This window comes from Heterocephalus glaber, unplaced genomic scaffold, assembly GCF_053883595.1.
Source record: "Heterocephalus glaber isolate CG9 unplaced genomic scaffold, H.glaber_assembly_v1.0 deba00001097, whole genome shotgun sequence".
Lineage (NCBI taxonomy): Eukaryota > Metazoa > Chordata > Mammalia > Rodentia > Bathyergidae > Heterocephalus > Heterocephalus glaber.
In genome coordinates this window covers 4929301-4953378 of record NW_028258191.1, presented here as the reverse complement: position 1 = coordinate 4953378, position 24078 = coordinate 4929301, and the positions used below count along the sequence as shown (strand labels likewise).

Sequence of the window (24078 nt, the reverse complement as noted above, 5' to 3'; positions counted from 1 at the left end):
CTCTCCTGTTTCTTCACTGACTCCAGTCAGTCTTATGTTATTCTTCTTTGCATTGTCTAGCAGCTGCTGGATTGATTTCTCGTGGTCCCTTACAATTTTAAAGCAATTTTTCTTTTCCTGGTCACTAATTGCAACCTTATCTTCTATATCTGAAATTTCTCACATTGGCTCATCCTGCTGGGTAGACTTTCAATGGAGTTTTAAAATCTCCTGGAAATCTGTTTGCACCTGCTTTATGGATTCCATTTGTTTCCTATGTTGGGATTCCATCATGTTCCTCAGCTCCTCTCTCGATTTATTAATCATGTCTTGCACTATGGCACAATCTCTGCTGTTAACGTGAGAAATTATTTCTGATTTCATTTTTTTCCAGATCCTCTTTTGTTGCCAGTTCAGGGAGTCCAGGTGGTTGAGTATCAGTGTTCCATCTGGTTTCCCTTTGGGGTTGCTGTAGGTGATCTGGGAATCTGGTTTTGAGGCTTGTTTACGGGTCTTCTCGTTTTGACGGGGTGGGGTGTGGAGGAGGTGGTGGTGCTGCCGGCTCACGCGGCTCACCTCCTCTGTGCTGGGAACGGTGGGACATAAGCCCGGAAGCCTCCTCCTCTGCACTGGGAGTGGCCCACTTCCTTTTATTATATTTAATATTCTCTTTTTACTTTAAAAGGTTTCTTATCATATATTTTTAAAATAAACAAGCCAAAATATCCACTGGAAGTATATTAGTTGAACATAGAAAGACAATATAAATAAATTTTAACCTTCTCCATAGTCCTTAGATTTTTCTTTTTTTCAGGCACCAGGGATCCAACTCGGGACCCTGTGCTTGCGAGGCAGGGGGCGGAGCCACTGAGATAAATCCCCAGCCCTAGTCTTCAGATTTTAATTAAGAAATTTAAGAAGTATTGCGGCTAATTATAATAGGCAAACTACAGTCTTGACTTCGATAATCTCTGACTCTTAGCAAGTCATTTATAAAGTTGATGTGGTAAAAGTGAAACATTTAGGAAAACTAAAGAAACTCATCTGGGACAAAAATAATGGATGAAAATTTTCTCCACAAAAATTCAATTATTTTTAAAAACCATATTTAGCTTTCTTTGGCATGATAACTTAAAGGGTTAACCTATGCACTGCCTTCCAAATATAACTTAATATTTTTAGTGGTCTGACTCAAATTCTTGCTTTTGAAAGCTATCACTTTCCCATTTGCATACTTTAATTTTAAAGAAAATCTACATCATCTATATGTAAATTACAAAACATGTAATTTCATACCTTTTAAACTTTAATTTGATCTTGATCCAAATGTTATAAACATCTGAAGATAAGGTTATTAATAACTAGTTCAATTAACTGTAGTACTTAGAGGCATTTCTTTTGAGAAGTAGATGTAATTCTTTTAAATGCTCCTTTTCAGGGACTTCCCTTATTTTGCCAGGCTGCAATGCAGTCTACCCCGTTTACTTGATTCATTTGATGTAGGGCCAAAATAAACTTTCAAATTAAGCAGGAAGTGAAGGTTCAACCCTATACTGAAGACATTTCTTGAAAGAGAGTCCACAGATGACCTGTTATTTCCAGCAATGTTTTCAGTTTAATCTTGCAGTTTCAAAAATCTGCTGAGTAGTCAGCACTGGCACAAAGGATAGCTCCCTTAATTCAGCCTTCCCCACATATCCACACCCAGCCAGAGACTCTGGCCATGGTGCTGACAGATTTTTCAAAGGAAACTTCTTAGCATATCAAAGGAAAGAGGTACAAAATGATTGGCATTAGAAGAGACAATACTATAACTATCTACTTTAATAGTGTTAGTTCTACTTTATGCATCTGAAAAAGATATTCATACTTATCATGTGCCTCTAAATTTGGGGAATATAAAGTCTGCAAAAAAGGACTAGAAAACTAGGGTTGAATCACCATGCGGGTTACCATTTTGTCATCCAAGTATTGCTTCACCAATAACTGGCATCATGCTCTTTATATTCAGTCCTCTCTTGGTACCTGCAGGGGATTGAGTAAAGATACTCCACAGACTGCCAAAATATGACAATGCTCATGCCCCTTAAATAAAATGGCATAGCATTTGCATATAATCTAGACACATTCCTTAAATCATCTCTAGATTACCTACAATACTTAATATAATGTAAATGCTATGAGTTATACTGCAGTGTATAGGGAATACTATGATATAAAAGTCTGCACATGGTCAGATGTAATTTTTTCAAAATTTTTTTTTGTCTGTGGTTGAATCCAAGGATGCAAAACCCATGCATGGATAAGGAGGTTCAACTATATTCACTTTGAGACACTCAGAATGTAACAGAGACACAAAGATAGATAATGGCAAAGAGCAGCCTCAGCTATGTAGTTAACTTGGGAAAAGATAGTGTGTAGGAATAGAAATATTAAATGGTCCTGGATAACAGACTATGAAAGATTGCATTTATTTTGGGCAATAAGAGAAATGCAGAAGGCATAGCAATGCCTGATTTGAAGCCATAATACAAAGCAATAGTGATAAAGACAACATGGTACTAGAACAAAAACAAATACATGGATCGATGGAATATAACTGAGGATACAGAAACCTCTCCAGATATATTTAACTATAAAATGGAACAAAAGCATATGTTGGAGGAAAGAAAGCCTATTCAACAAGTGGTGCTGGGAAAACTGGTTATCTGTTTGCAGCAGATTGAAAATTGCACCCTTCTCTTTCACCATATACTAAATTAAAATCAAAATAGATCAAAGACTTAAACATTAAAACAGAAACATTAAACCTACTAGAGGATAATATAGGTGAAACACTTGAAGATATAGGTGTGGGAAAAGATTTTCTAGAAACAACTTCAATGGCACAAGAAATAGCAACAAGAATAAACAAATGGGATTATATCAGACTAAAATGCTTCTGTATGACAAGAATGATGAAGAGACAATCTACAGAATGGGAAAAATTTTTTGCCAGCTACTCTTCAGAGGACTAATATCTAGAATATACAAAGAATTAAAAAAAATTAAACCACCTAAAATTAAAGACCCAGTTAAGAAATGGGCAACAGAAATGAACAGACACTCCACAGAGGAAGAAATACAAATGGTCAAAAAATATATGAAAAAATGTTCAACAACTCTGGCCATTAGAAAAATGCAAATTAAAACAACGCCAAGATTCCATCTTATTCTGGAAATAATGGCAATCTTTAAGAAATCAAACAAGAACAAATGTTGGTGTAGCTGTGGTGAAAAAGAAATCCTCTTGCATTATTGATGAGAATGCCAACTAGTACAGTCATTATGGAAATCAGTATGGAGATTTCTCAAAGAACTGAAATTAGAAACTCCATATGACTCAGCTATCCCCCTGGTGTCTTCCCCAAAGAGTTTAAGTCATCATAGTACAGTGATACATGCATAGGAATATTTGTAGCAGCACAATTCATAACAGCTAAATCCTAGAAGCAGCCTGTATACCCGTCAACAGATGACTAGATAAAGAAAATGTGGTATCTATATGTAAAGGAATATTATTCACCTATAAAAAATATCTAAATGGATACATCTGGAAAATATAACCTTAAGTGAAATAAACCAGACACACAATCTTAAGTGTCATATGGTATCTCTCATTTGAGGCAAACCAAAAATGAAATGATAAAGGAGGAATAGAAGGGGACCAGGGGATGGATCTCTTGCAATAGGGAAGTGGTTCAAGGAAACAAGGGCAAAGGGTGAGGAGGAGGGGAAGGGGAAATAAGAATAAAGATATGCCATGTACAGGAACCTATTAATGTAAATATTACATGCCATGACAATATCAACAGGAATGAAAAATGGGATAGGGCAACTGGAGGAAGGAAGGAGGGGAAAGGAAAGGGAAGGGGATTAAAACAAAAAAGAAACATGTTATAATATGCACATATAATCATTCCCCAAGATGACTGTAAACTATATGAACTGCAAATATGTACAAATAAAATTTTTAAAAAGACTGCATTTGAATAGCTTAAAAACAGAAAAATACATGGTTAGAATGAAATCCTACAATTAGAAACACTAACAAAGAAAACTTGCCTAAGCTAACTTGACTAAAAAATGTGAATTTCAAAAAAGATTAATTAGGATTGGAAGGGGGGATCCTTATCTAATTATATCAAGGCATTATATGTGAATTTTGAGAATAAAATCAGCCATTTTAACATACAATTCTGTAAGGTGGTATTAGGAAAAACAGTGGAAGATTATGAATCAGAAAGAATACAGTGAAGAAAGTAAAACAAAGAGTTAAGATGTAAGCTTTGAAGCCTTTAGATAACAATAAACTTAGTAGGGACCAGGGATTTAGCTCAGTGGTTCCACCACCTACCTCGTAAGTACAAGGTCCCGAGTTCAATCCCCGGTACCAAAAATAAATAAATAAATAAAATAGACTTAGTATGTTAAGGTTCAACACTCTATAAGAAAAAAAAAAAGAACAGATATAGATACATGGGAAATTTTGATTTTTTTTTACTATGTATTCTTCTACACCGATTAAATTTTTCAACAAGCTTTTATGATCAACAAAAATCAACTGTGTGTCAAAATAGTGCTTATGTGGGCATATTATATAATTAAAACAATAATTACTTTAAAAGCAAAATAAATGTAAAATTCTCACTGTTAATTTGGTATTGATATCTAAGACATTTAGTGAAAAGAATATAATCTATCATAATTGCTTTACCATAGAACAATTACTTCTTCAGAGCTAATGAATCCAGACTGTAAAATTCTTACATTTAACATTATAGTTTTCTCTAATCTTCCCAAACAAAAAACTGTATAATATTTTCCAATACCACAATATTTGTATTATTTTAAAGATTCTGTCATGAGGGAATTATTAAAAACATCAAAACTATTTTCCTTTTATGTTACTGAACACATACTCATATACATTCCCTCCCTTCCCCTTGCTAACTGAAATTTCTTGTCAGCATAAGATTAAACTTGTAATAGCACTGAGAAGATATAAAGCTGAAGTTGTTTATAAGAAAGTGAAACACAAACATCCGCACATGATAGGCATGAACCATTAATATAGTACTTTGTTAAACTTACAAAATTTAAATTATGTAAATTGACAAAATTAGCTAAACTATGAACCAGAGAAAAGAAAAATGTCACAAATGTTTTCAAAACTTCACAAAATGTTTACTTGAAACTACAGATGTTACTGCTACAGCTCAACTGTGAAATTCTTTCAAGAGAAAGGATTAAGGATATATAACATTTTAATTGCCTTTAGTAAGAAAAAGGGTATAAAATTTGTATTCTCCCAGTCACAAAATTTGTGATTGTAACTGCTTTAAACCATAGTGTTATGGCTTGTATCTAGATGTTCCCTTAAAGTCTCAGGCACTCATAGGCAGGGCTTTTTGGAGCTGGCAGGATCTAGTCCATGTGGTACTGGTATTATGGATGTGTAGTGCTAAGTTAGTTCACTGATTGGAATTACCATAGTTCTGGATGTAGCTGAATGGATTTAGTGAAGAAAGAAGCCTTACTGTGGGTGTCTGTGGTACCACTCAAAAAGCTTACAGCCTGGATGGGATAAAATGGGAAAAGATGCTTGCTGCTGCTGCTTTGCTGCTTTGCTGCTTGCCATGCCATAGACTCTTTCTCCTCTGCAATGCTCCTCTGCCATGCTCCCCTGCCTTGGACCCAGCTAACTATGGACTGAAATCTTTACAAACTGTGAGGTGAAATAAACCTTTCCTCCTTTAATTTGTGGGTATCAGGTGTTCTGTCACAGCAAAGAGAAAAGTAAGCAAAACACGTAGCAAGACACATTAATTACTTGAACATTATTGCCTTCAAGTTACCTGAACGTTCTCATTCCACTTCTCAGCAAAAAGTTTATCTGGAAATTCTACAGGTAGAGATAACTGTTCTTTAAATATTTTTACATACTGTGGAAAACCAAATGAATTCATTAAGTGTATCTGCCGGTGAGAAAATCGTGACTTCACTCTTTTTTCTAGGAGTTCCAAAATATCCTTAAAAACAAAGAGAAATCTCTATAAGATGTATACTTAAAAAACACAGGACTAATGTTAGAAGTACAAGTTAAACCATTATCCACAATTAGTAATGCTTATTCTATGGTACACAATTAAGCATTTAAAAAACACAGTGAAGTATTTGTCATAAAGAATGAAGTTGTTATTTGCAGCAAAATGGAGAGAATTAGAGGCCACTATATTAAGTGAAATATGTCAGACATGAAGTCAAGTACCATATGTTCTCTCATATGTGGAAAGTTAAAATCCTTGGTGTGACAGTAAAATAGTGATTACTAGAGATTGGGACGGTCCTATGATAGGGAGGAATGCAGAAAAAGGGTTGCTGGATTTGATCAGTGCATGCTGCATGCATGTATAGAAAAATTACATCAAACCCCATTAATACAATTAATACACATTAATAAAATCACAGAAAATAAAGAGAATGACAACATCCACAAAAAAGTATACAAGGATGTTCACAACAGCATTATTCACAAGAGCTTAAAAAATGTAAATAATCCAAATATGCATCAACTGAGGAATGCGTGAACAAACTGTGCGATGCAGTGGAATATTACCCAGGGATAAAAAGGGATTGTTATATATTACAATATAGATAAGACATTGAAAACACTAAGTGAAATAAGCTAGTCATAACAGACTTTATATCATGTGACTGAATTTCTATGAAATGTCCACAATTTATTATTATATTTATTTATTATTTATTATACAGAATGTAGACTTCTGGTATCCTAATGTTGGGGTAAAGATGGAGGTGGGGATATCAACTGGATCAACTGGATCTCCACAATCCAACTGATTGTAGAGATATATGCATAACTGTGAATAAATAACCCAGTGAACTGTATGGTTGAAATACATAAACTGTATGGTTTATAAATTATACCTCAATAATAATGCTAGTTTTAAAAAATCTACCCCAAATATGAATATTTATATTTGATGATTGTAAGGAATCACTGCTAATATTTAAGGAGGTAAAATAAGGAGATATATTTTTTAAATGAGCCTTTGTTATCTGAAAATAGACTTTGAAACACTGATGAAGAGTCATTAGGGCCTGCTTTTTCTCAAAATAATACAGGAAAGAAAAGAGGTGTAACAGGATAAATGAAACTAACTTACAATAACTGTTGAAGCTAGATAAATGAACAAGGAGATTTAAGTCTCATTATATTTTCTCTCACGTAAGTTGTCCTTTATATAAGGGAGCAGTAATACAATATTTTGTAGAAAAACAAAATTTTAAATCTCATTGGATGATATCCTCACAGAAGCTCAGTTAAAAAGCCAGAGGAAATAAGTTGAGTGATTAAAATAGGAAAATGGACAGTTTAGGAAGAAGTACAAGAAAGACTAATAGTTTGCAGTAGTGTAAGGAAGAAAAATAAATATTTATACAGTATAGTGCTAGCATGAAAATCAGAAGGCTATTATGTCTAGAGACAAGGGTACCGTACATCTATTTTCTACTGAGGAGGAATTCTACATTAGATGGTGGAAAAACCGTGAAACTAATACTGTATACAATAATTAAGAACCTGAACTTGGTAAAAGACAGAAAGAAATAAAGTAAAATATGCTCTAGTTGTGGATAGTCATGACAAGTTAGCAATGTGGGCAGAAGGAACAGGAAAAAGGAAGAAGAAATTATTTCCAAGGAGGAAGAGGCTGCTTGCTGGCAAAGTCCTTATTCCCCCTATCCCTTTGTTTCTCCCTATAAATATACAAACATAGGTACAATTATATTTGAAAGAACTACATAACTGGAGAATTCTACATACAGAATAAAAATGCCTCTTGTTACACTGCTAATGAGCTACTGACTTTTCAGTTGGGTCCTTCACTGGCTGAGAAACATTTGCCACTGCCACTTCTACCCAAAGAAATTTGTTGGCTGTTTTTAAGGAATAAAGAAGGTGGTTCCTTTAGCACTGTGATACCCTTATGTCTTTGGCAAGGAGAAATAAAGATATGGAGTACCAGCCAGATGTTCCAAGAAGGCACACACTCTAAGTACTAGAGCACATAAGGAAAGCAGGCAACAGCACTTGAAGGACTGTTGAAAGTTGACTTGGTAAAAAGTTTCACTTTTCTAAAAAGGAGAAAAAGCTATAGGAAAGGAACATATGTAAACGGGCCTCACACAAGCCTATTTAGGAATACAGAGGGAAAATGATGGAAGAAAACTGTGGAGACATGACAGTCACAATATCAGAGAGATGATTCTTAAATCAGTTTTATTTCAATTCAGTAAGAAAGTTCATACTATAAAAATGTGATAAGATAAACTATAACTGTTCAAAGGTACACAAGCTTCAACATGTTATGCAGCCTTGATCAAGTGAGGTGACAGTTGACACTGAGATTGTGGTGGAAATCACTATAAAATCCCCCAAGGAATAAAGAAGCCCCTCTACTATTACTGTTTGATAAAAACAATCTCTTCTATTTCTGGAGATATGTACTTAAAAAGTTGGGATAGTATTTCAAGTTGGTTTCAAACACTCTTAAAATACAAAAAACAAAAAAGCATAAAACAGAAGAAATTATCTTTTTATTTTAGTTTTCTCAACATATTAATTCATTGGCTTTTTGAGACAGGGTCTAGCCATGTAGTTCAGGCTGGCCATGAACTCACTATGTAGCCCTGGCTGGTCTTGAACTCATGACAATTCTCCTGCCTCAGCCTCCCGAGTGCTGGGATGACAGACATGCACCACCACACTTGGCAGGATAATCAATTTTTTAAAATATACTTACCAACCTACATGTAAGACCTATAACTGCTACTGGAGTCTGTGGAGACTGAGAAATGTCAAAAAGATTATAGAGCAGTGTCTGATTTTTATGATGAGCAAAAAGATCAAATTCATCTAATATGAAGATCACTGGGCAACTACTAGTCCGGTCACCTAAGATAGATTGAAAAATTTACATTAACAGGCAATTATACCAACTTTTCCTAAATCTCCAAACTATTTACTATCTTTCACCTTCTGAAACTCAATAAGCATATATAGATAAGCTACGTTATAAAACCATAAAAATTTACTGACTACAAAGCAACAGGCAAAATTATTTCAGTTGTACAAAAGTTATTCTATTTATGTATCTATAGCATTGATACATGGCAGGTAAATAAAAATTGAAAACCAAATGTTAATTGCAAAAATTACGGTTACAGTTTTCATTTTACTCTTCTATTTTCTTTATCCTATATTACTTTTAAAGTTAAAGAGGAGAATAAAATTAAAAGCACTGCTTTGGTACTGCTAAACACACTAATATTTACCTTTTTTCAAAGCTTCCAGAAGAAATGAAAAGTTTTCAGCAAAACTTCCCTAAATAACAGAAAGAAGGTAATATATCTGTTTAGTTAAAAAAAAAAAAAAAAGGTGTCTGATCCTTAGTGTTTGTACAAAAACTACTCTTTTTTTCTAGTAAATGAGTCACTGGCCAGACTCTCAGCTGAACATCTCTAGTAAAACTTAAATATAAAAGCACAGATGACACTGAAAATAGTGATACTATGTATGAAATTTTATACTTTCCAGACAAAATCTGTAAAACTGTTTAACTTTTAGAGAGGTAATATATTCCAAATATAGTTGGGAGACCTAGAAATGCATTCTACTTTTTATGTTTAAACATATCAGGCTCTGTAAGTCTTAATTAATTTATACTACCAAAGACTACTATGAATGTAAATGGAGAACCAAAAGGAAAAGGCAGGGAGAACTTGCTTGAAATACTTGATAGTATGATTCTGTTTGTTCCACAGCATACTGATTTTTTTATCACATGAAATTTGCCTGTTTACTTGGGAAAAAAAAATATATAATATATATATATATATAAATGAATGAATATGCTCTTAAGTTGGGGCCTGGATGGAGGCAGCAGGCCACTGGGAATATGTCTTTCAAGAGTATACCTTGCTCCCAGCCCCTTCCTCTCTTTCTCATCTTCCTTTCTTTGCTTCCTGGCTGCCACGAGGTGAGCAGCTTTCCCCTGCCATGCATTTCTACCATGATGTTTCTGCTTTGCAGCTAGGTGACCATGGATTAAAACCCCTGAAACCAGACCTAAACATACAGCTCTTTCTTTAAATTGGTGCATGTCACATATTTTATCCCAATAACAAAAAGATGACTAACATAGTTGATTAGGTATGTAAAGAACAGACTGTATGTGATGATAATAACAGAGATAACTAAGAGAGAACGCTAAACAACTGTGCTTTGTTGTACAACTGTGCCAAGAGTAGACCACTACATCCTAGAGTCAGAATATTAAAGAACTGGCATTCAGAGCCAATGTGAGGACAGAATTTCAGATATAGAAGGTAAGATTGCAATTAGTGACCAGGAAAAGAAAAATTGTTTCAAAATTATAAGAGAACATGAGAAATCAATCCAGCAGCTGCTAGATGATGCAAAGAAGAATAACATAAGACTGATTGGAGTCAATGAAGAAACAGGAGAGAGTGTAGATGACATAAAAAACCTCTTCACAGAAATAATGGCAGAAAACTTCCCAAGCAGGGGAAAAGAGCTTGACATACAGATAAGTGAGGCATATAGGACTCCAAATAGCCTTTATCAAAAAAATCTACACATAGGCATATAACTGTTAAGATTCCAGAAACACAACAGAAGAACAAAGTTCTCCAAGCAGTCAGAGAAAAGAAATAAATCACATAGAAAGGAAAGCCCATCAGAATCACAGCAGACTTCTCAGCACAAATCATCAAGGCAAGAAGAGCTTGGAGTGACATATTCCAAGCCCTAAAAGAAAACAGCCTCCAACCCAGATTGATGTACCCTGCAAAACTATCTTTCAAAATGGATGGAGAAATAAGATACTTTCATGACAAAGAGCACCTTAGGAACTTCGTGAATACCAAACCAGCACTCCAAAGACTTTTACACAATATCCTAGGAACAGACATTGAGGATCACAACCCCAGGAAGCAAAGCAGAATGAACCCATCTGGCATGGCAAGAAATTAAATGTAAAGGGGGAGAACACAATAAAAAGAAAAAGTCATGGCAATGACAAGTCAATACATTTCAGTTATAACCATCAACGTTAATGGTCTCAATTTACCAATCAAAAGAAATAGACTGGCAGAATGGGTCAAGAAGCAAAATCCAACAATATGCTGCATACAAGAAACACATTTAATTCAAAAGGAAACTCATAGACTGAAAGTTAAAGGGTGGAAAACAATACTCCATGTGACGGGAACCCCCCAAAAAGCAGGAGTAGCTATTCTCTTGGCAGATCAAGTAGATTTCAAACCAACACTGATTAAGAGAGATGAAGAAGGACACTACATCCTTGTAAAGGGAACAATCCAAGAGGAAGAGATGACAATCATAAATATATATGCACCAAACACTAGTGCACCCAACTATAAAAAACAAATACTAACGGACATGAAAAGTCATATATGCACTAATACAATTGTAGTGGGGGACCTCAACACCCCACTGTCACAAATAGATAGATCAACTAGACTAAAAATAAGTAATGAAATACTAGAACTCAATCGAATTCTTGAACAAATGAACTTAACAGATGTTTACAGAGTCTTCCACCCCACAAAATCAGAATACACATTCTTCTCAGCTGCACATGGGTCATTCTCCAAAATAGACCACATACTCACACACAGAACATGTTTAAGTAAGTGCAAAGGAATTGAAGTTATCCCCTGTACATTATCAGACCATAGTGCGATGAAATTGGAGATCCATAGCAAAAGAAACTCAAAAAATTTCATAAACATGTGGAAATTGAACAACACACTTCTGAATAAACACGGACTCACAGAGGAAATTAAAGAAGAAATCAGACAGTTCCTTCAATTAAATGACAATAACAATACAACACATCGGAATCTATGGGAAACAATGAAAGCTGTCTTACAAGGGAAATTCATAGCAGTGAATACGCATATTAGGAAAACAAAACAAGTCCAATGAAACAACCTGATGCTGAACCTCAATCTTCTAGAAAAAGAAGAGCAGGACAACCCCAGAGCTCATACAAGGGAGGAAATTATAAATATCAGAGAAGAAATCAATGCAATGGAGACTAAGAGAATGATAACAAAAAATCAATGAAGCCAAGAGTTGGTTCTTTGAAAGAATCAACAAAATTGACAAACCCTTAGCCAACCTTGTCAGAAAAAGGAAAGAAAAGGTCCAAATCCATGCAATTAGGAATGAAAAGGGTGAAATTACAACAGACCCAGCAGAAATCCAGAGGATCATCAATACCTACTTCCAGAACCTATACGCCAATAAGATGGACAACACAGAAGAAATGGACAGATTCCTAGATACATATGAATTATCAAAGTTGAACGAAGAAGACCTAAAAATTCTGAACAACCCAATATCAACCAATGAAATTGAAAATATAGTTAAAAACTTATCAACTAAGAAAAGCCCGGGCCCTGATGGTTTCACTGCTGAATACTACAAGACATTTAGAGAGGAACTGCTGCCACTACTGTTTAAACTCTTCAATGAAATTGAAAGGGAAGCAATACTCCCAAATTCATTCCTGGAAGCAAGCATCACCTTGATCCCCAAAGCAGAGAAAGACCCAACTGAAAAAGAGAACTACAGGCCAATCTCACTAATGAACATAGATGCAAGAATCCTTAATAAGATAATGGCAAATAGAATGCAGAAGATCATCATGAAGATCATACACCCTGATCAAGTGGAATTCATCCCAGGGATGCAGGGATGGTTCAACATACGAAAATCAATTAATGTAATACACTATATCAATAGAGCCAAGGACAAAAACCATATGATTATCTCCATAGATGGAGAAAAAGCATTTGACAAAATCCAACATGCATTTATGATCAAAACCCTACAAAAAATTGGAATAGATGGTCTCTACCTCAAACTGATAGAAGCCATCTATGAAAAACCAACAGCCAATATCATACTAAATGGTCAAAAACTGAAATCCTTCACACTCAAATCAGGAACAAGACAAGGATGTCCACTATCACCACTCTTGTTCAATATAGTTCTGGAAACATTAGCCATGGCAATTAGACAAGAGAAAGAAATAAAAGAAATAAAGATAGGAAATGAAGAAGTCAAATTGTCATTATTTGCAGATGACATGATACTCTATATAGAAGACCCCAAGAACTCCACCAAAAGTCTTCTACACTTAATAACCAAATTCAGTCAAGTAGCTGGTTACAAGGTCAACACACAAAAATCAATAGCTTTCCTCTACACGAATGACAGACTCACTGAGAGAGAAATAGGGCAAATAATTCCTTTCACAATAGCATCCAAAAAACTGAAATACCTAGGAATCATCCTAACGAAAGAAATCAAAGACCTCTTCTCTGAAAACTATGGCACTCTGAAAAGAGAGATTGAAGATGATATCAGAAAATGGACAGACATTCCCTGCTCCTGGGTAGGAAGGATTAATATGGTGAAAATGGCCATACTTCTAAAACTGCTATATAGATTTAATGCAATCCCAATTGCGAGCCCAGGATAATACTTCATGGACCTTGAGAAAACAATCCAAAAGTTCATTTGGAACAAGAAGAGATCCAGAATAGCAAAAGCAATTCTAGGTAACAGAGACATGGCAGGGGGTATCACAATCCCCAACCTGCAACTCTACTACAAAGCTACTGTGATAAAAACAGCATGATACTGGCAAAGAAACAGACTTGAGGACCAGTGGAACAGATTAGAAATGCAGAAACAACGCCAGACACACTCATCCATCTCATCTTCGACAAAGGAGCCAAACACCCTCACTGGAGGAAAGATAGCCTCTTTAATAAATGGTGCTGGAAAACTTGGGCTTCAACTTGCTGAAGATTAAAACTAGACCTATATCTCTCACTATGTACTAAACTAAAATCAAAATGGATTAAAGATCTAAATATTAAAATAGAAACTCTGAACCAGTTGGAACAGAGGTTAGGTAGAACCCTTGAAGACATCGGTGTAGGAAAAGATTTTATGAACAAAACCTCAGCTGCCCATGAACTAGCACAAACAATCAACAAGTGGGATCTCTTCTTATTGAAAAGCTTCTGCACAGCAAGAGAAACCACCAGCAGAGTGAAGAGACAACCCACAATGTGGGGAAAAAATCTTCACCTGCTCTTCCTCAGACAAAGGTCTACTATCTCAAATCTATAAAGAACTTAAAAAGATCAGACCTCCCAAATTTAAAGGCCCAATCAAAAAATGGGCATCTGAAATGAACAGATATTTCTCAAAGAAGTAGAAATAGCAAATAAATACATGAAAAAATGTTCAACATCACTAGTCATTTGAGAGATGCAAATGAAAACAACGCTGAGATTCCACTTCACTCCAGAAAGAATGGCTGCTATCATGAAATCAACCAATAACCAATGCTGGAGGGGGTTTTGGGGAAAGAGGAACCCTACTCCACTGGTGGTGGGAGTGTAGACTGGTCCAACCACTGTGGAAATCAGTATGGAGATACCTCAAAGAACTAGGACTGGAAGTCCCATTTGACCCCGCTATTCCACTGCTGGGGATCTTCCCCAAAGAATTAAAAGAATCATACCACAGTGATATATGTGCACCCATGTTCATAGCAGCAGTTTGTGTTAGCTAAAACTTGGAAACAGCCCAAATGCCCATCAACTGGAGACTGGATAAAGAAAATGTGGTTTTTTTATAAAATGGAGTACTCCTCAGCCATAAAAAATGAGAAATTAGAGACATTTATAGCTAAGTGGATGCACACTGAGGCAATACTCTTAAGTAAAATAAATAAGACACACATGTGTAAATACCGAATAGTTTCTCTGGTGTGAGAAACCGAAAGTGTAAATAAGGACTAAATGTATAATAGGTAATGTGAAATAGGAAGAAAACAGGCAAAGCGGAAGGAAGTGGGAGGGCTGGGGAAAGGATAGAAGGGAATGGGATTAATATGAGAAAATGGAAAACTAGGAACAAAATCTTTGTAAATAGGGAGGAATGAAGGGGTTGAAGGGAGGGCTTGGCAAGGGTGACAAATAAGAACCAAGAGAGAATATGTAAAGGTGCAAATTTCCAATGATGAATGTCATTATATTGTATACCTAAAATGTACCAATGATTAGAATGAATAATCGATAATGTAAAATAGGAAGAAAAGGTCCAAAGGGGTAGGGGTAGTGGGAGGGGCAGGGGAAAGGAAAGAAGGGAAAGGAAAAATGATGAGAAATGGAAAAAATGGAAATAAAGTCTTTGTAAATAGGGAAGGGTGGAGGGTGTGAAGGGAGGGCTAGGAATGGGGAAAAAATAAGAACCAAGATGCATTATGTAAAGGTACAATTCCCAATGAGAAATGTAATTGTGTCGTATACCTACAATGTACCAATAAAAGAATTTAATACAAAATAAAGAACTGGCATTCAGAACTTGCCTTCAAAGTCTTGCAAAATTCGCAAGGTTAGCAACTGGTTGGCTGAATATTTTTAAAATAATTAATAAAAGACAATTCTGAAATGCTTTGAGGCTTCTATAACTGTGGTTCTATCAACTGCAGCAGAGAGTGCATACTTAGGAGATTAGAGTGACAGCACAATGTAAATCACCTGTGACCAGAAAAATAAACTTGGAATGTATACCCCCTTCCAACTGCTTAAGCAGTATGACCAGCAGTTTTACAATGAAAATGAGGACACAAATTAATACTATTTTCTGAAACCTTACATAGTAGGGGCCAGTTTAAAAATTTAATGAAAGTTTCAAAAGACTTCAAATTCCATTAAGTTAATGATGTTCACTGTGCTGAGACTGAAAGCTATGTGATAGTGAGCTGTGGATAAATTTCTGAGAACATAATAGCAAGAGATCACTGATGTTGGTACTGCACATTATCATCCAGGAAAATATTTGTTTTATTCTAAATAAAAGATATTGTTCATTTTTTTCTGCAGAATGATTGTCTGAAGTATGGATAAACAAATAACACCCACTTAACACATTAAGAATCTGAAATTCAGAGACACTAGCCAAAGATCAACAGGGAGTCTAAGGTAGGAAGGCAAAGGCAACCCCACTAATATAACTTCAAATTCAGCATTTTTCTATTATGCCCATGCTACACAAGTCTCAGAATACTAGAAATAGACTATCATTTAACAGAGAACTGTTAATTTATTTTATAAAGGAATAAACTCTGAATACTTATACAAACCTGGATTTATTATTTTATAATTAGTATTAAGCTAATTAAGCGACTATAAAATCCAAATATTAAAAGTTTAATATCTAAATGTTATCTTAATACATTACGTTTTTATGACAAGATGCTTATTCTAATTTTGAATCTGTGACCCCTTCCTCTAAACTTCCAGAAATGAAAATATCTCTACTAAACAGACTTTACTTTGAAGCTTATTTACTAAAGTAACTGAAATGATACTTACAAAAACTTTATCTCCCACTACATTTTCCAGATGTAACTGCCTTGTGATTTCCTTCAGAGCAATTTTATCATTGATCTGCAGGAGTCCTGAAATACAGCCCATTTGAAAGTATTTAATTAAATATGCATTTGACACGGTTATTTTCCACTCAAATTTATTTTCTAATGCTTTTAAAATATAATTAAAAGGAAACAATCAAAATCATAGTTCACATCACTTCTTTTTAAAAAAACATCAATAAGGACATTCAATAGAGTCAAAACAACAGACTTCTTTGGAGACAGTACTACGTAGACAAAAGCAAACAGCAGAGTACTTAAATATTTCTCTTTTTCAATTTCTAAAAATATTATGTATGGTGTGCTAAATTACAGCCTGTTAAAACATAGATCTAGTTTTAATAATGTAATTATTTGTACAGATTTAAAATATTCAAATGAGTATTTTTACAATATAAAAACCATATGAGGTTTATAGCACTTCTGATGGCAAAATTATGACATACTTACCATTTAGATAAACTTGTAAAATATTTTCACTCACTTCTTCTATTTCCATGAGTTCTTTTAAAGCATGATTTATTAACTAAATAAATACAAAGTTTATAAAATATTTAAATACAGGGAAAGATGAAAAGTCCCTATTCTTTATAAAACTACGAGTTGTAAGATCAGAATATAAAACTTTCTCAATAAATTTTCAAATAGTTTACAGATAAAAAGTTTAACTAGAACATCTTATGTCTGTCTATTCTTAAAGGTACTAGAGCCACAAATAACACACACTTCTAATCATCTACCCAAATATATCACTCTCAACTATAGTTCCTTAAGAACTTCATGTCTTAGTACATTTTATCTAACATATACTGACAAATATCATTAAAATCAGTTAAAACTACTGAAAAATATAGATCAGTAGAGCGCTAAATGGTAGTCAAGTCTACCCCTCATTAGAGCAATTCCTAGGCAATACAGAATTACGTTGTATGGTATCATGAAAATGACAGAAACATCAAGAAGTTAAACTGAAAAAGGAGATATCCTACAAGTTGCTAAGTACACAAAGCCATTATTAAAGAAACTTAGAGGATGCAATAAAAAATGATTGCTACTAATTCACAATAATACTAAAATATATAGCTCTACTCAGAAAGTGTTATATCATCATAAGTTGTTTGATTATACTGCTTCACATTTTTATTATCTATGCCACAGTATTAACATTGTTTCTGATGCAGCATACTGTCACTCTATTACAATATATGCATCTATTATTACCATGGTATACATCTTGTTAAAATTTGAAAAAGAGCAGAAGAAAATTTAAAAACCTTTTGAAGGAGGAATGCTTAAGAATTATTCATTCTAATATCAGAATAAAAGTGCTCTCACAAAATAAATGGTCTAGAAAGAGCCTGAATATACAAATATATTAGTATAGATGATATCAAAATTTAGTGAGGACAAAAAGCATTATTTAACAAAGGCAATGAGATAACTGGTAAGCTCTTTTTAAGAGTAAAATACTATTTGCACTTTAATATGCTACTGCTATTTGTGACTACATCAATTTTGTGCAAAAGAAAGCAAAATTCAACCTCATTTTAAATTGTTAGGTTTGACAAAAGGATATGAAACATATCCACTATTCCTGTTATGTCTGTATGGTTTTTAAAGCACAAAAAATTCTACTTCAGATCACAATCTAAGTCCTCTTAAAATGGAAAAAATCTCAAGTTAACAACTGTCATACTAAGTGACCCTGAAACAATGTGGCAACATGGTATTTTCCTCGGATCAGGTTAGACCCCATTACAAGTGCACATCCCTACTGGATACAAACTTGATACTACAAAATATTCTTTTCAGCATGCTTTTCTTAGTACTCTATTGTGTTCTTCCCCTCCTCTCTTGCATTTTACTTATACAGTATTTTCCTTGACTCTGATTTTGTTTTAATCCATAAATTATTTTATATTTGGATGAGCTATTCCAAAACATTTTAAATCCTTTACAAAATGTAATACATGTATTAATAATACTTCATTTTACATATGCTATAGGATTCTTTCCACTAAACTTAAACTCCAACTTATTATTTGCCTGTATTTGCAGAATACTGTTATAATGTGTTTTGTGTATGGCCAGAAATGATAAACTAAATATATTAGGAAATATATCTTTAAATAATTATTTTAGTTCCAACATGCATATTGCTAAAATTTATTCTGTGGTTAGGTAATCAACTGCATATTTTAAGTCAATTTTTTCATGGATACGATGTATCTTTTCAAATACTTTACATTATACAGTAACAAAAAAATTAACGTTATTAATGTTATAATAACCAACATAACCAATTTGGTTAAGTACTTTCCATGTTCTAAAAATTAATTTTACCAATATACCAGGATAATTCTCTTGGACCTATCAACATCCAAGGACTTTTATGCTCATCACTGATTACTATTTTCAAATAGTATAATAAACACAAGATTCATCAATATAACACTAAAAGAAATATCTTATTTAACCATCTAGTAGGTTCATCTATAGTAAATTCTATGTATGTAGTGGGCAGGGAAAGGGGAAGTTACCAGAACTCCTGCAGTGAGTCCTAGTCTCCTGTGAGCCACAACAGCACAAGGAGAATTAATTAATAAAGAAAGGAAATGAGACTTAGAGAAGATGAGCTTTGGGCTTGATCAATGCTGCTCTGGGCAGCAAAGAGAAAAGACCCCTATAGCTTGCCACACCTTTATTTGGTACATCTGGAGTAACAGATGACTTAGAGGGCAGTGGAGATAATCCTAATCCTAGAATAATAAAGGACTTATACAGATGAAGATCCTGGTTCAAAGAATTTATGCTGATTAGGAATTTGTCCCACCCCACGATGTCTTCGGCTGATGTAATCCTGCCATGGAGCATCACAGCATCACAGGACCATTGAGATTATAGCTGTCACTGGAGGCAAAAATGGAGTTATGTCTCGAGATGCCATAGCCAACATGTAAGCAGGAAAACTAGGCTTAATCATAATTTAATTTGAAATGATTTTCCCAAAAAATTATGTAGAATTTCTCCCAACATATGTAGATGAATATTTTCTAGGGCTCAATCATCAATTAGAGCCACAGCTATTTTATTTGTTTTTTGGTACCGAGGATTGAATTCAGGACCCTGCGCTTGTGAGGCAGGCACGGTGCCACTGAGCTAAATCTCTGGCCCCACATCTATGTTTTTAAATGTTTGCAACATAAACCACACTATCTGCTATCCTTTTTGATGAACTGTTGTTCTTGCATATTTGTATTTAAGGTACTTTGGACAAACACAGCCTTTAAAATATACTGTAATCCTATTTTTAATCTGATTTTACATACAGTACTATTGAGATGTCTAAGAATAAGCTGTATCTAAAAATTTGTTCAACACTTTTCATATCACAGAATACTTCTCTATACACAAATTATAGAAGTGCCGGAAGTCAGTGCACCTCATTTCTTCAATCTCTCAATACTGGAGTACAGCAAGAACATGAATAAATTACAAAAACAGAATAACAGGTAGTGGACTCCTTCAGAGTTTAGTTAAGTCCTACTAGATAAATGACTTCATAGAATGAAAACATAGTTTCAGTTTTAATAACCATCAGATAAACTGTCACCATGACCAAGAACAATATGTCCATTTTATTAACTGATAAATACTATGCTTTTAGTATCTCCTTTCAACTTGAGGACACAGAATCCAACCAACATAGGAATGTACAAAAAGACACTATAACAAGAAAGGGAATAATACAAAGCTAATTAAAAAGATTAATTACTATTAAAAGTATGTATTTTATGAAAGAAATATTATGGGTTATTTAAGCCAGTTTAAAACTAAAACTAATGAATGCATGACAGAAAACTAAAATGCAGTATCAAATTAGGAGCAAACAATACAACTGACAGTAAAGTAAATCATACTCATTATGTGGTAGAATACTGAGGGATAGGAAGAAAAAAGATTTTAAAAAAGATAGACACAGAAACGAGTAAAAAGGTTCAATACTTGGATAATTTAATTCTAAAAAAGGACAAGAAGAGACCCAGAAAGAAGCTCCCTGCCTCCATCCCAGGCTCCTAGGGTAGTGAAGCTCAGCCAATCCCAGCACCTGGAAGGAAGCTCCCCCGCTGCCATCCCAGGCTCCTAGGGCCAAGAAGGTGAGCTGGTCACAGCACCCAGAAGGAAGCTCCCTACGTCCATCCCAGGCTCCTAGGGCAGTGAAGCTCAGCTGGTCCCAGCACCCGAAAGGAAGCTCCCCACCTCCATCCCAGGCTCCTAGGGCAGAGAAGCTCAGCAGGTTCCAGCACCCAGAAGGAAGCTCCCCACCTCCATCCCAGGCTCCTAGGGCAGTGAAGCTCAACCGGTCCCAGCACCTGGAAGGAAGCTCCCCTGTTGCCATTCCAAGCTCCTAGGGCACAGAAATTGAGCCGCATGGGCACCAGAAGACCCCCTCCCCCCGTGGAAATGAGAAGACACACAAACAAGCCTCAAAAACAGACTTCCAGATCACCTCCAGCAACCCCAAAGGGAAACGAGATGGAACACTCTGATACTCAACCACCTGGACTCTCTGAACTGGCAACAAAAGAGGATCTGGGAAAAATGAAATCAGAAATAATTACACAGATAACAGCAAAGATTTTGCTCATGGTGCAAGACATGATTAATAAATCGAGAGAGGACACAGATAAAAAAAGAGGATCTGAGGAACATGATGGAATCCCAACATAGGAAACAAATGCAAGCCATAAAACAGATACAAACAGATTTCCAAGAGATTAAAAACTCCATCGAAAGTCTGTGCAGCAGAATGAACCAATGTGAGGATTGAATTTCACATATAGAAGATAAGATTGCAATTAGTGAGGAAGAAAAGAAAAATTGCTTTAAAATTGTAAGGGAACATGAGAAATCAATCCAGCAGCTGCTAGACGATGCAAAGAAGAATAACATAAGACTGTTTGGAGTCAATGAAGAAAGAAGAGAGAGTGCAGATGACATTAAAAAAAACTGTTCACAGAAGTGATGTCAGAAAACTTTCCAAGGAGGGGAAAAGAACTTGACATACCGATAAATGAGGCATATAGGACTCCAAATAGCCTTGATCAAAAAAAACTACACATAAGCATATAATAGTTAGGATTCCAGAAATCCAACAGAAGAATAAAATTCTACAAGCAGTGAGAGAAAAAAACCAAATCACATACAAAGGAAAGCCCATCAGAATCACAGCAGACTTCTCAATCCAAAGCCTCAAGGCAAGAAGAGCTTGGACTGATGTATTTCAAGCCCTAAAGGAAAACAGCCTCCAACCCAGATTGATGGACCCTGCAAAACTATCTTTCAAAATTGATGGAGAAATAAGATGCTTTCATGATAAAGAGCAGCTCAGGAACCTCATGAATAGCAAACTGGCACTCCAAAGAGGTTTAGACAATACCCTAGGAAAAGACAATGAGGATCACAACCCCAGGAAACCCAGCAGAATGAATCCATTGGGCGTGACAAATTAAACGCAAAGGGGGAGAATCCAACAAAAAGAAAAAGTCATGACAAGGCTTTTAAAACTTTTGACTTCATCTCCCTAATGAGTGTATAATTCAATTTTATTATTGTACTGATTAGTATTTTTCTGATTCTAGAATTACACACCATTCCTTGTGCTATACTGGCTATTTATCATCTTCTTATGTCTACATTTTAATTGGGTTGTCTATTAATGAGCTCTAAGAATTCTTTATATATTCTGCTCATAGGTTATATGCATTGTAAATATGGTCTATTTAAGGACTACTTTTCATTTTAATGATGTCATTTAAAGTTCTAAATTTTGATGGAATCTCATCAATTTTTTTTCTTTTATACATCATGGTTTTTGTATCCTAGGTAGTTCTTGCCTACCCTGAATTCATAAATATTTTCCCTTATAATTTTTTCTTAAAGTTTTATACTTTTAGGCTTTCTTATTTAGGTTCATAGATCCCTTCAAGTTATTTTCATGTATGGAAAAAAAGGGTTGAGGTTAATTTTTTATATACGGATACCAGGTGTCCTAGTGCCGTTTGCTGAAGACACTATCTCTTCCTCGGCTCTTGAATCGAGTTTATATTCTATAAAATGCTAATGTTAAATAATCTTTCAAAACTCAGTGGACCACATACGTGTGGTTCTATTTCTAGATTCTCTGTTTTATTCAAATGATCTATATGTCTTTCCTTACACCAACATTGCCTTGATTACTGTAGCTTTAGAAGAAGTCTTAAAATTGGGTGCTAAACGTCTTCCAACACTGTTTTTGTTTTTGGCTTTTCTGGGTCCTTCGTACTCCTACATAACTTTTAAATTTCAATATCCAGTTCTTCATTTATAGCAAGTATACACAGACCTGAGTTTTTATATATACCTTGCGTTTTCTAATCCTGCTAAATTCAAGTACAAGTTCTAGGGGCTCCCAGAGATTTCTTAGTATTTTCTCTGTAGATGATCATTTCATCTACATACAAAGATTTTGCTTCTACCTTGCCAATCCTATCCTAGTTGTGTCATTTTATTGTCAGACTATTTTGGTTTAGACCTATGTTTCAAAGTCTAATGGACAGATGAAGAGTAAGCATATATGCCCTTGTTCCCCACTTTAGGGAGAAAGCATTGTATCGTCTCCATTCATACAAGGAGTTTTTGTTGGAAGTATGGAGTACATGTCTTTGATCTGTTGAGAAGGTTCTGTTCTACTTCTAGTCTCCTGATAGCTTTTACCATGAACAGCTGTGGAATTTAGTCCAATACTTTTTCTCCAACTAGTGACAGGATCATATGGCTTTCTCCTTTCCTCTGTTAAAATGATGACTTTTGGGGGGGTGGATCTTCCAATGCTGAACCAACACTGCCATCCCTATAACAAAACCACTTACTACATACTGCCAGATCTGACTTCTAAGAGTTTGTTTTGTTAAACAAATTTCTATCTATGTTCATACTTTTCTCTTCTATTATCTTTATCCAGTTTTGGGATTAGCACAATGTTGATTTCCTAAAATGAGGGGAGAAGTGTTCCTTTTTTCTGCTTTAATCGTTTGATATAATTTATCAGTTAAAATATTTATGAGCCTGCTGTCGTCATATAGGTAGGTTTTCAAGCTAGGAATATACTTTCTTTAATAGGTGCTATTCAAATTTTATATTTCTTCCAGAGTTAGTTTCATTAATTTGTCTTCCAAGGTACTTCTCAGAAGTTGTTAAATTTATTTCAAAAAATATTTTTGTAATATGCTTTCTATATCATTTTAAATTCTGTAAAATCTGTGGTAATGTCTCCTAGATCTTAATATTGTAATTTAAAAAATGTATAACTGATGTTGTGTAACAGGAAGAAAAGGTCTAAAAGAGCAGGGGAATTGGGAGGGGTAGGGGAAGGGAAAAAAGGGAAAGGAAAAAATATGAGAAGAGGAAAAAAAATGGAAACAAG

At 34.8% G+C, this 24078-nt stretch overlaps 1 protein-coding gene across 12 annotated transcripts in view; it reads right to left on the bottom strand.

Annotated features, from left to right (window-relative positions):
* Positions 1 to 24078, bottom strand: part of Orc4 (origin recognition complex subunit 4) — an 87065-nt gene that overhangs the window by 22539 nt on the left and 40448 nt on the right. For 10 of the 12 annotated variants that reach the window (XM_087210036.1, XM_087210038.1, XM_087210039.1 and 7 more), the window contains 5 exons: positions 17064 to 17139; positions 16555 to 16640; positions 9379 to 9427; positions 8847 to 8998; positions 5877 to 6050 (listed from right to left, as the gene is read on the bottom strand). In XM_087210036.1, the coding sequence (XP_087066162.1) occupies positions 5877 to 6050; positions 8847 to 8998; positions 9379 to 9427; positions 16555 to 16640; positions 17064 to 17139 (537 nt within the window). The remainder of the gene's footprint in view (positions 1 to 5876; positions 6051 to 8846; positions 8999 to 9378; positions 9428 to 16554; positions 16641 to 17063; positions 17140 to 24078) is intronic. The other 2 variants (XM_087210040.1, XM_004869985.4) reach the window with 1 other exon arrangement.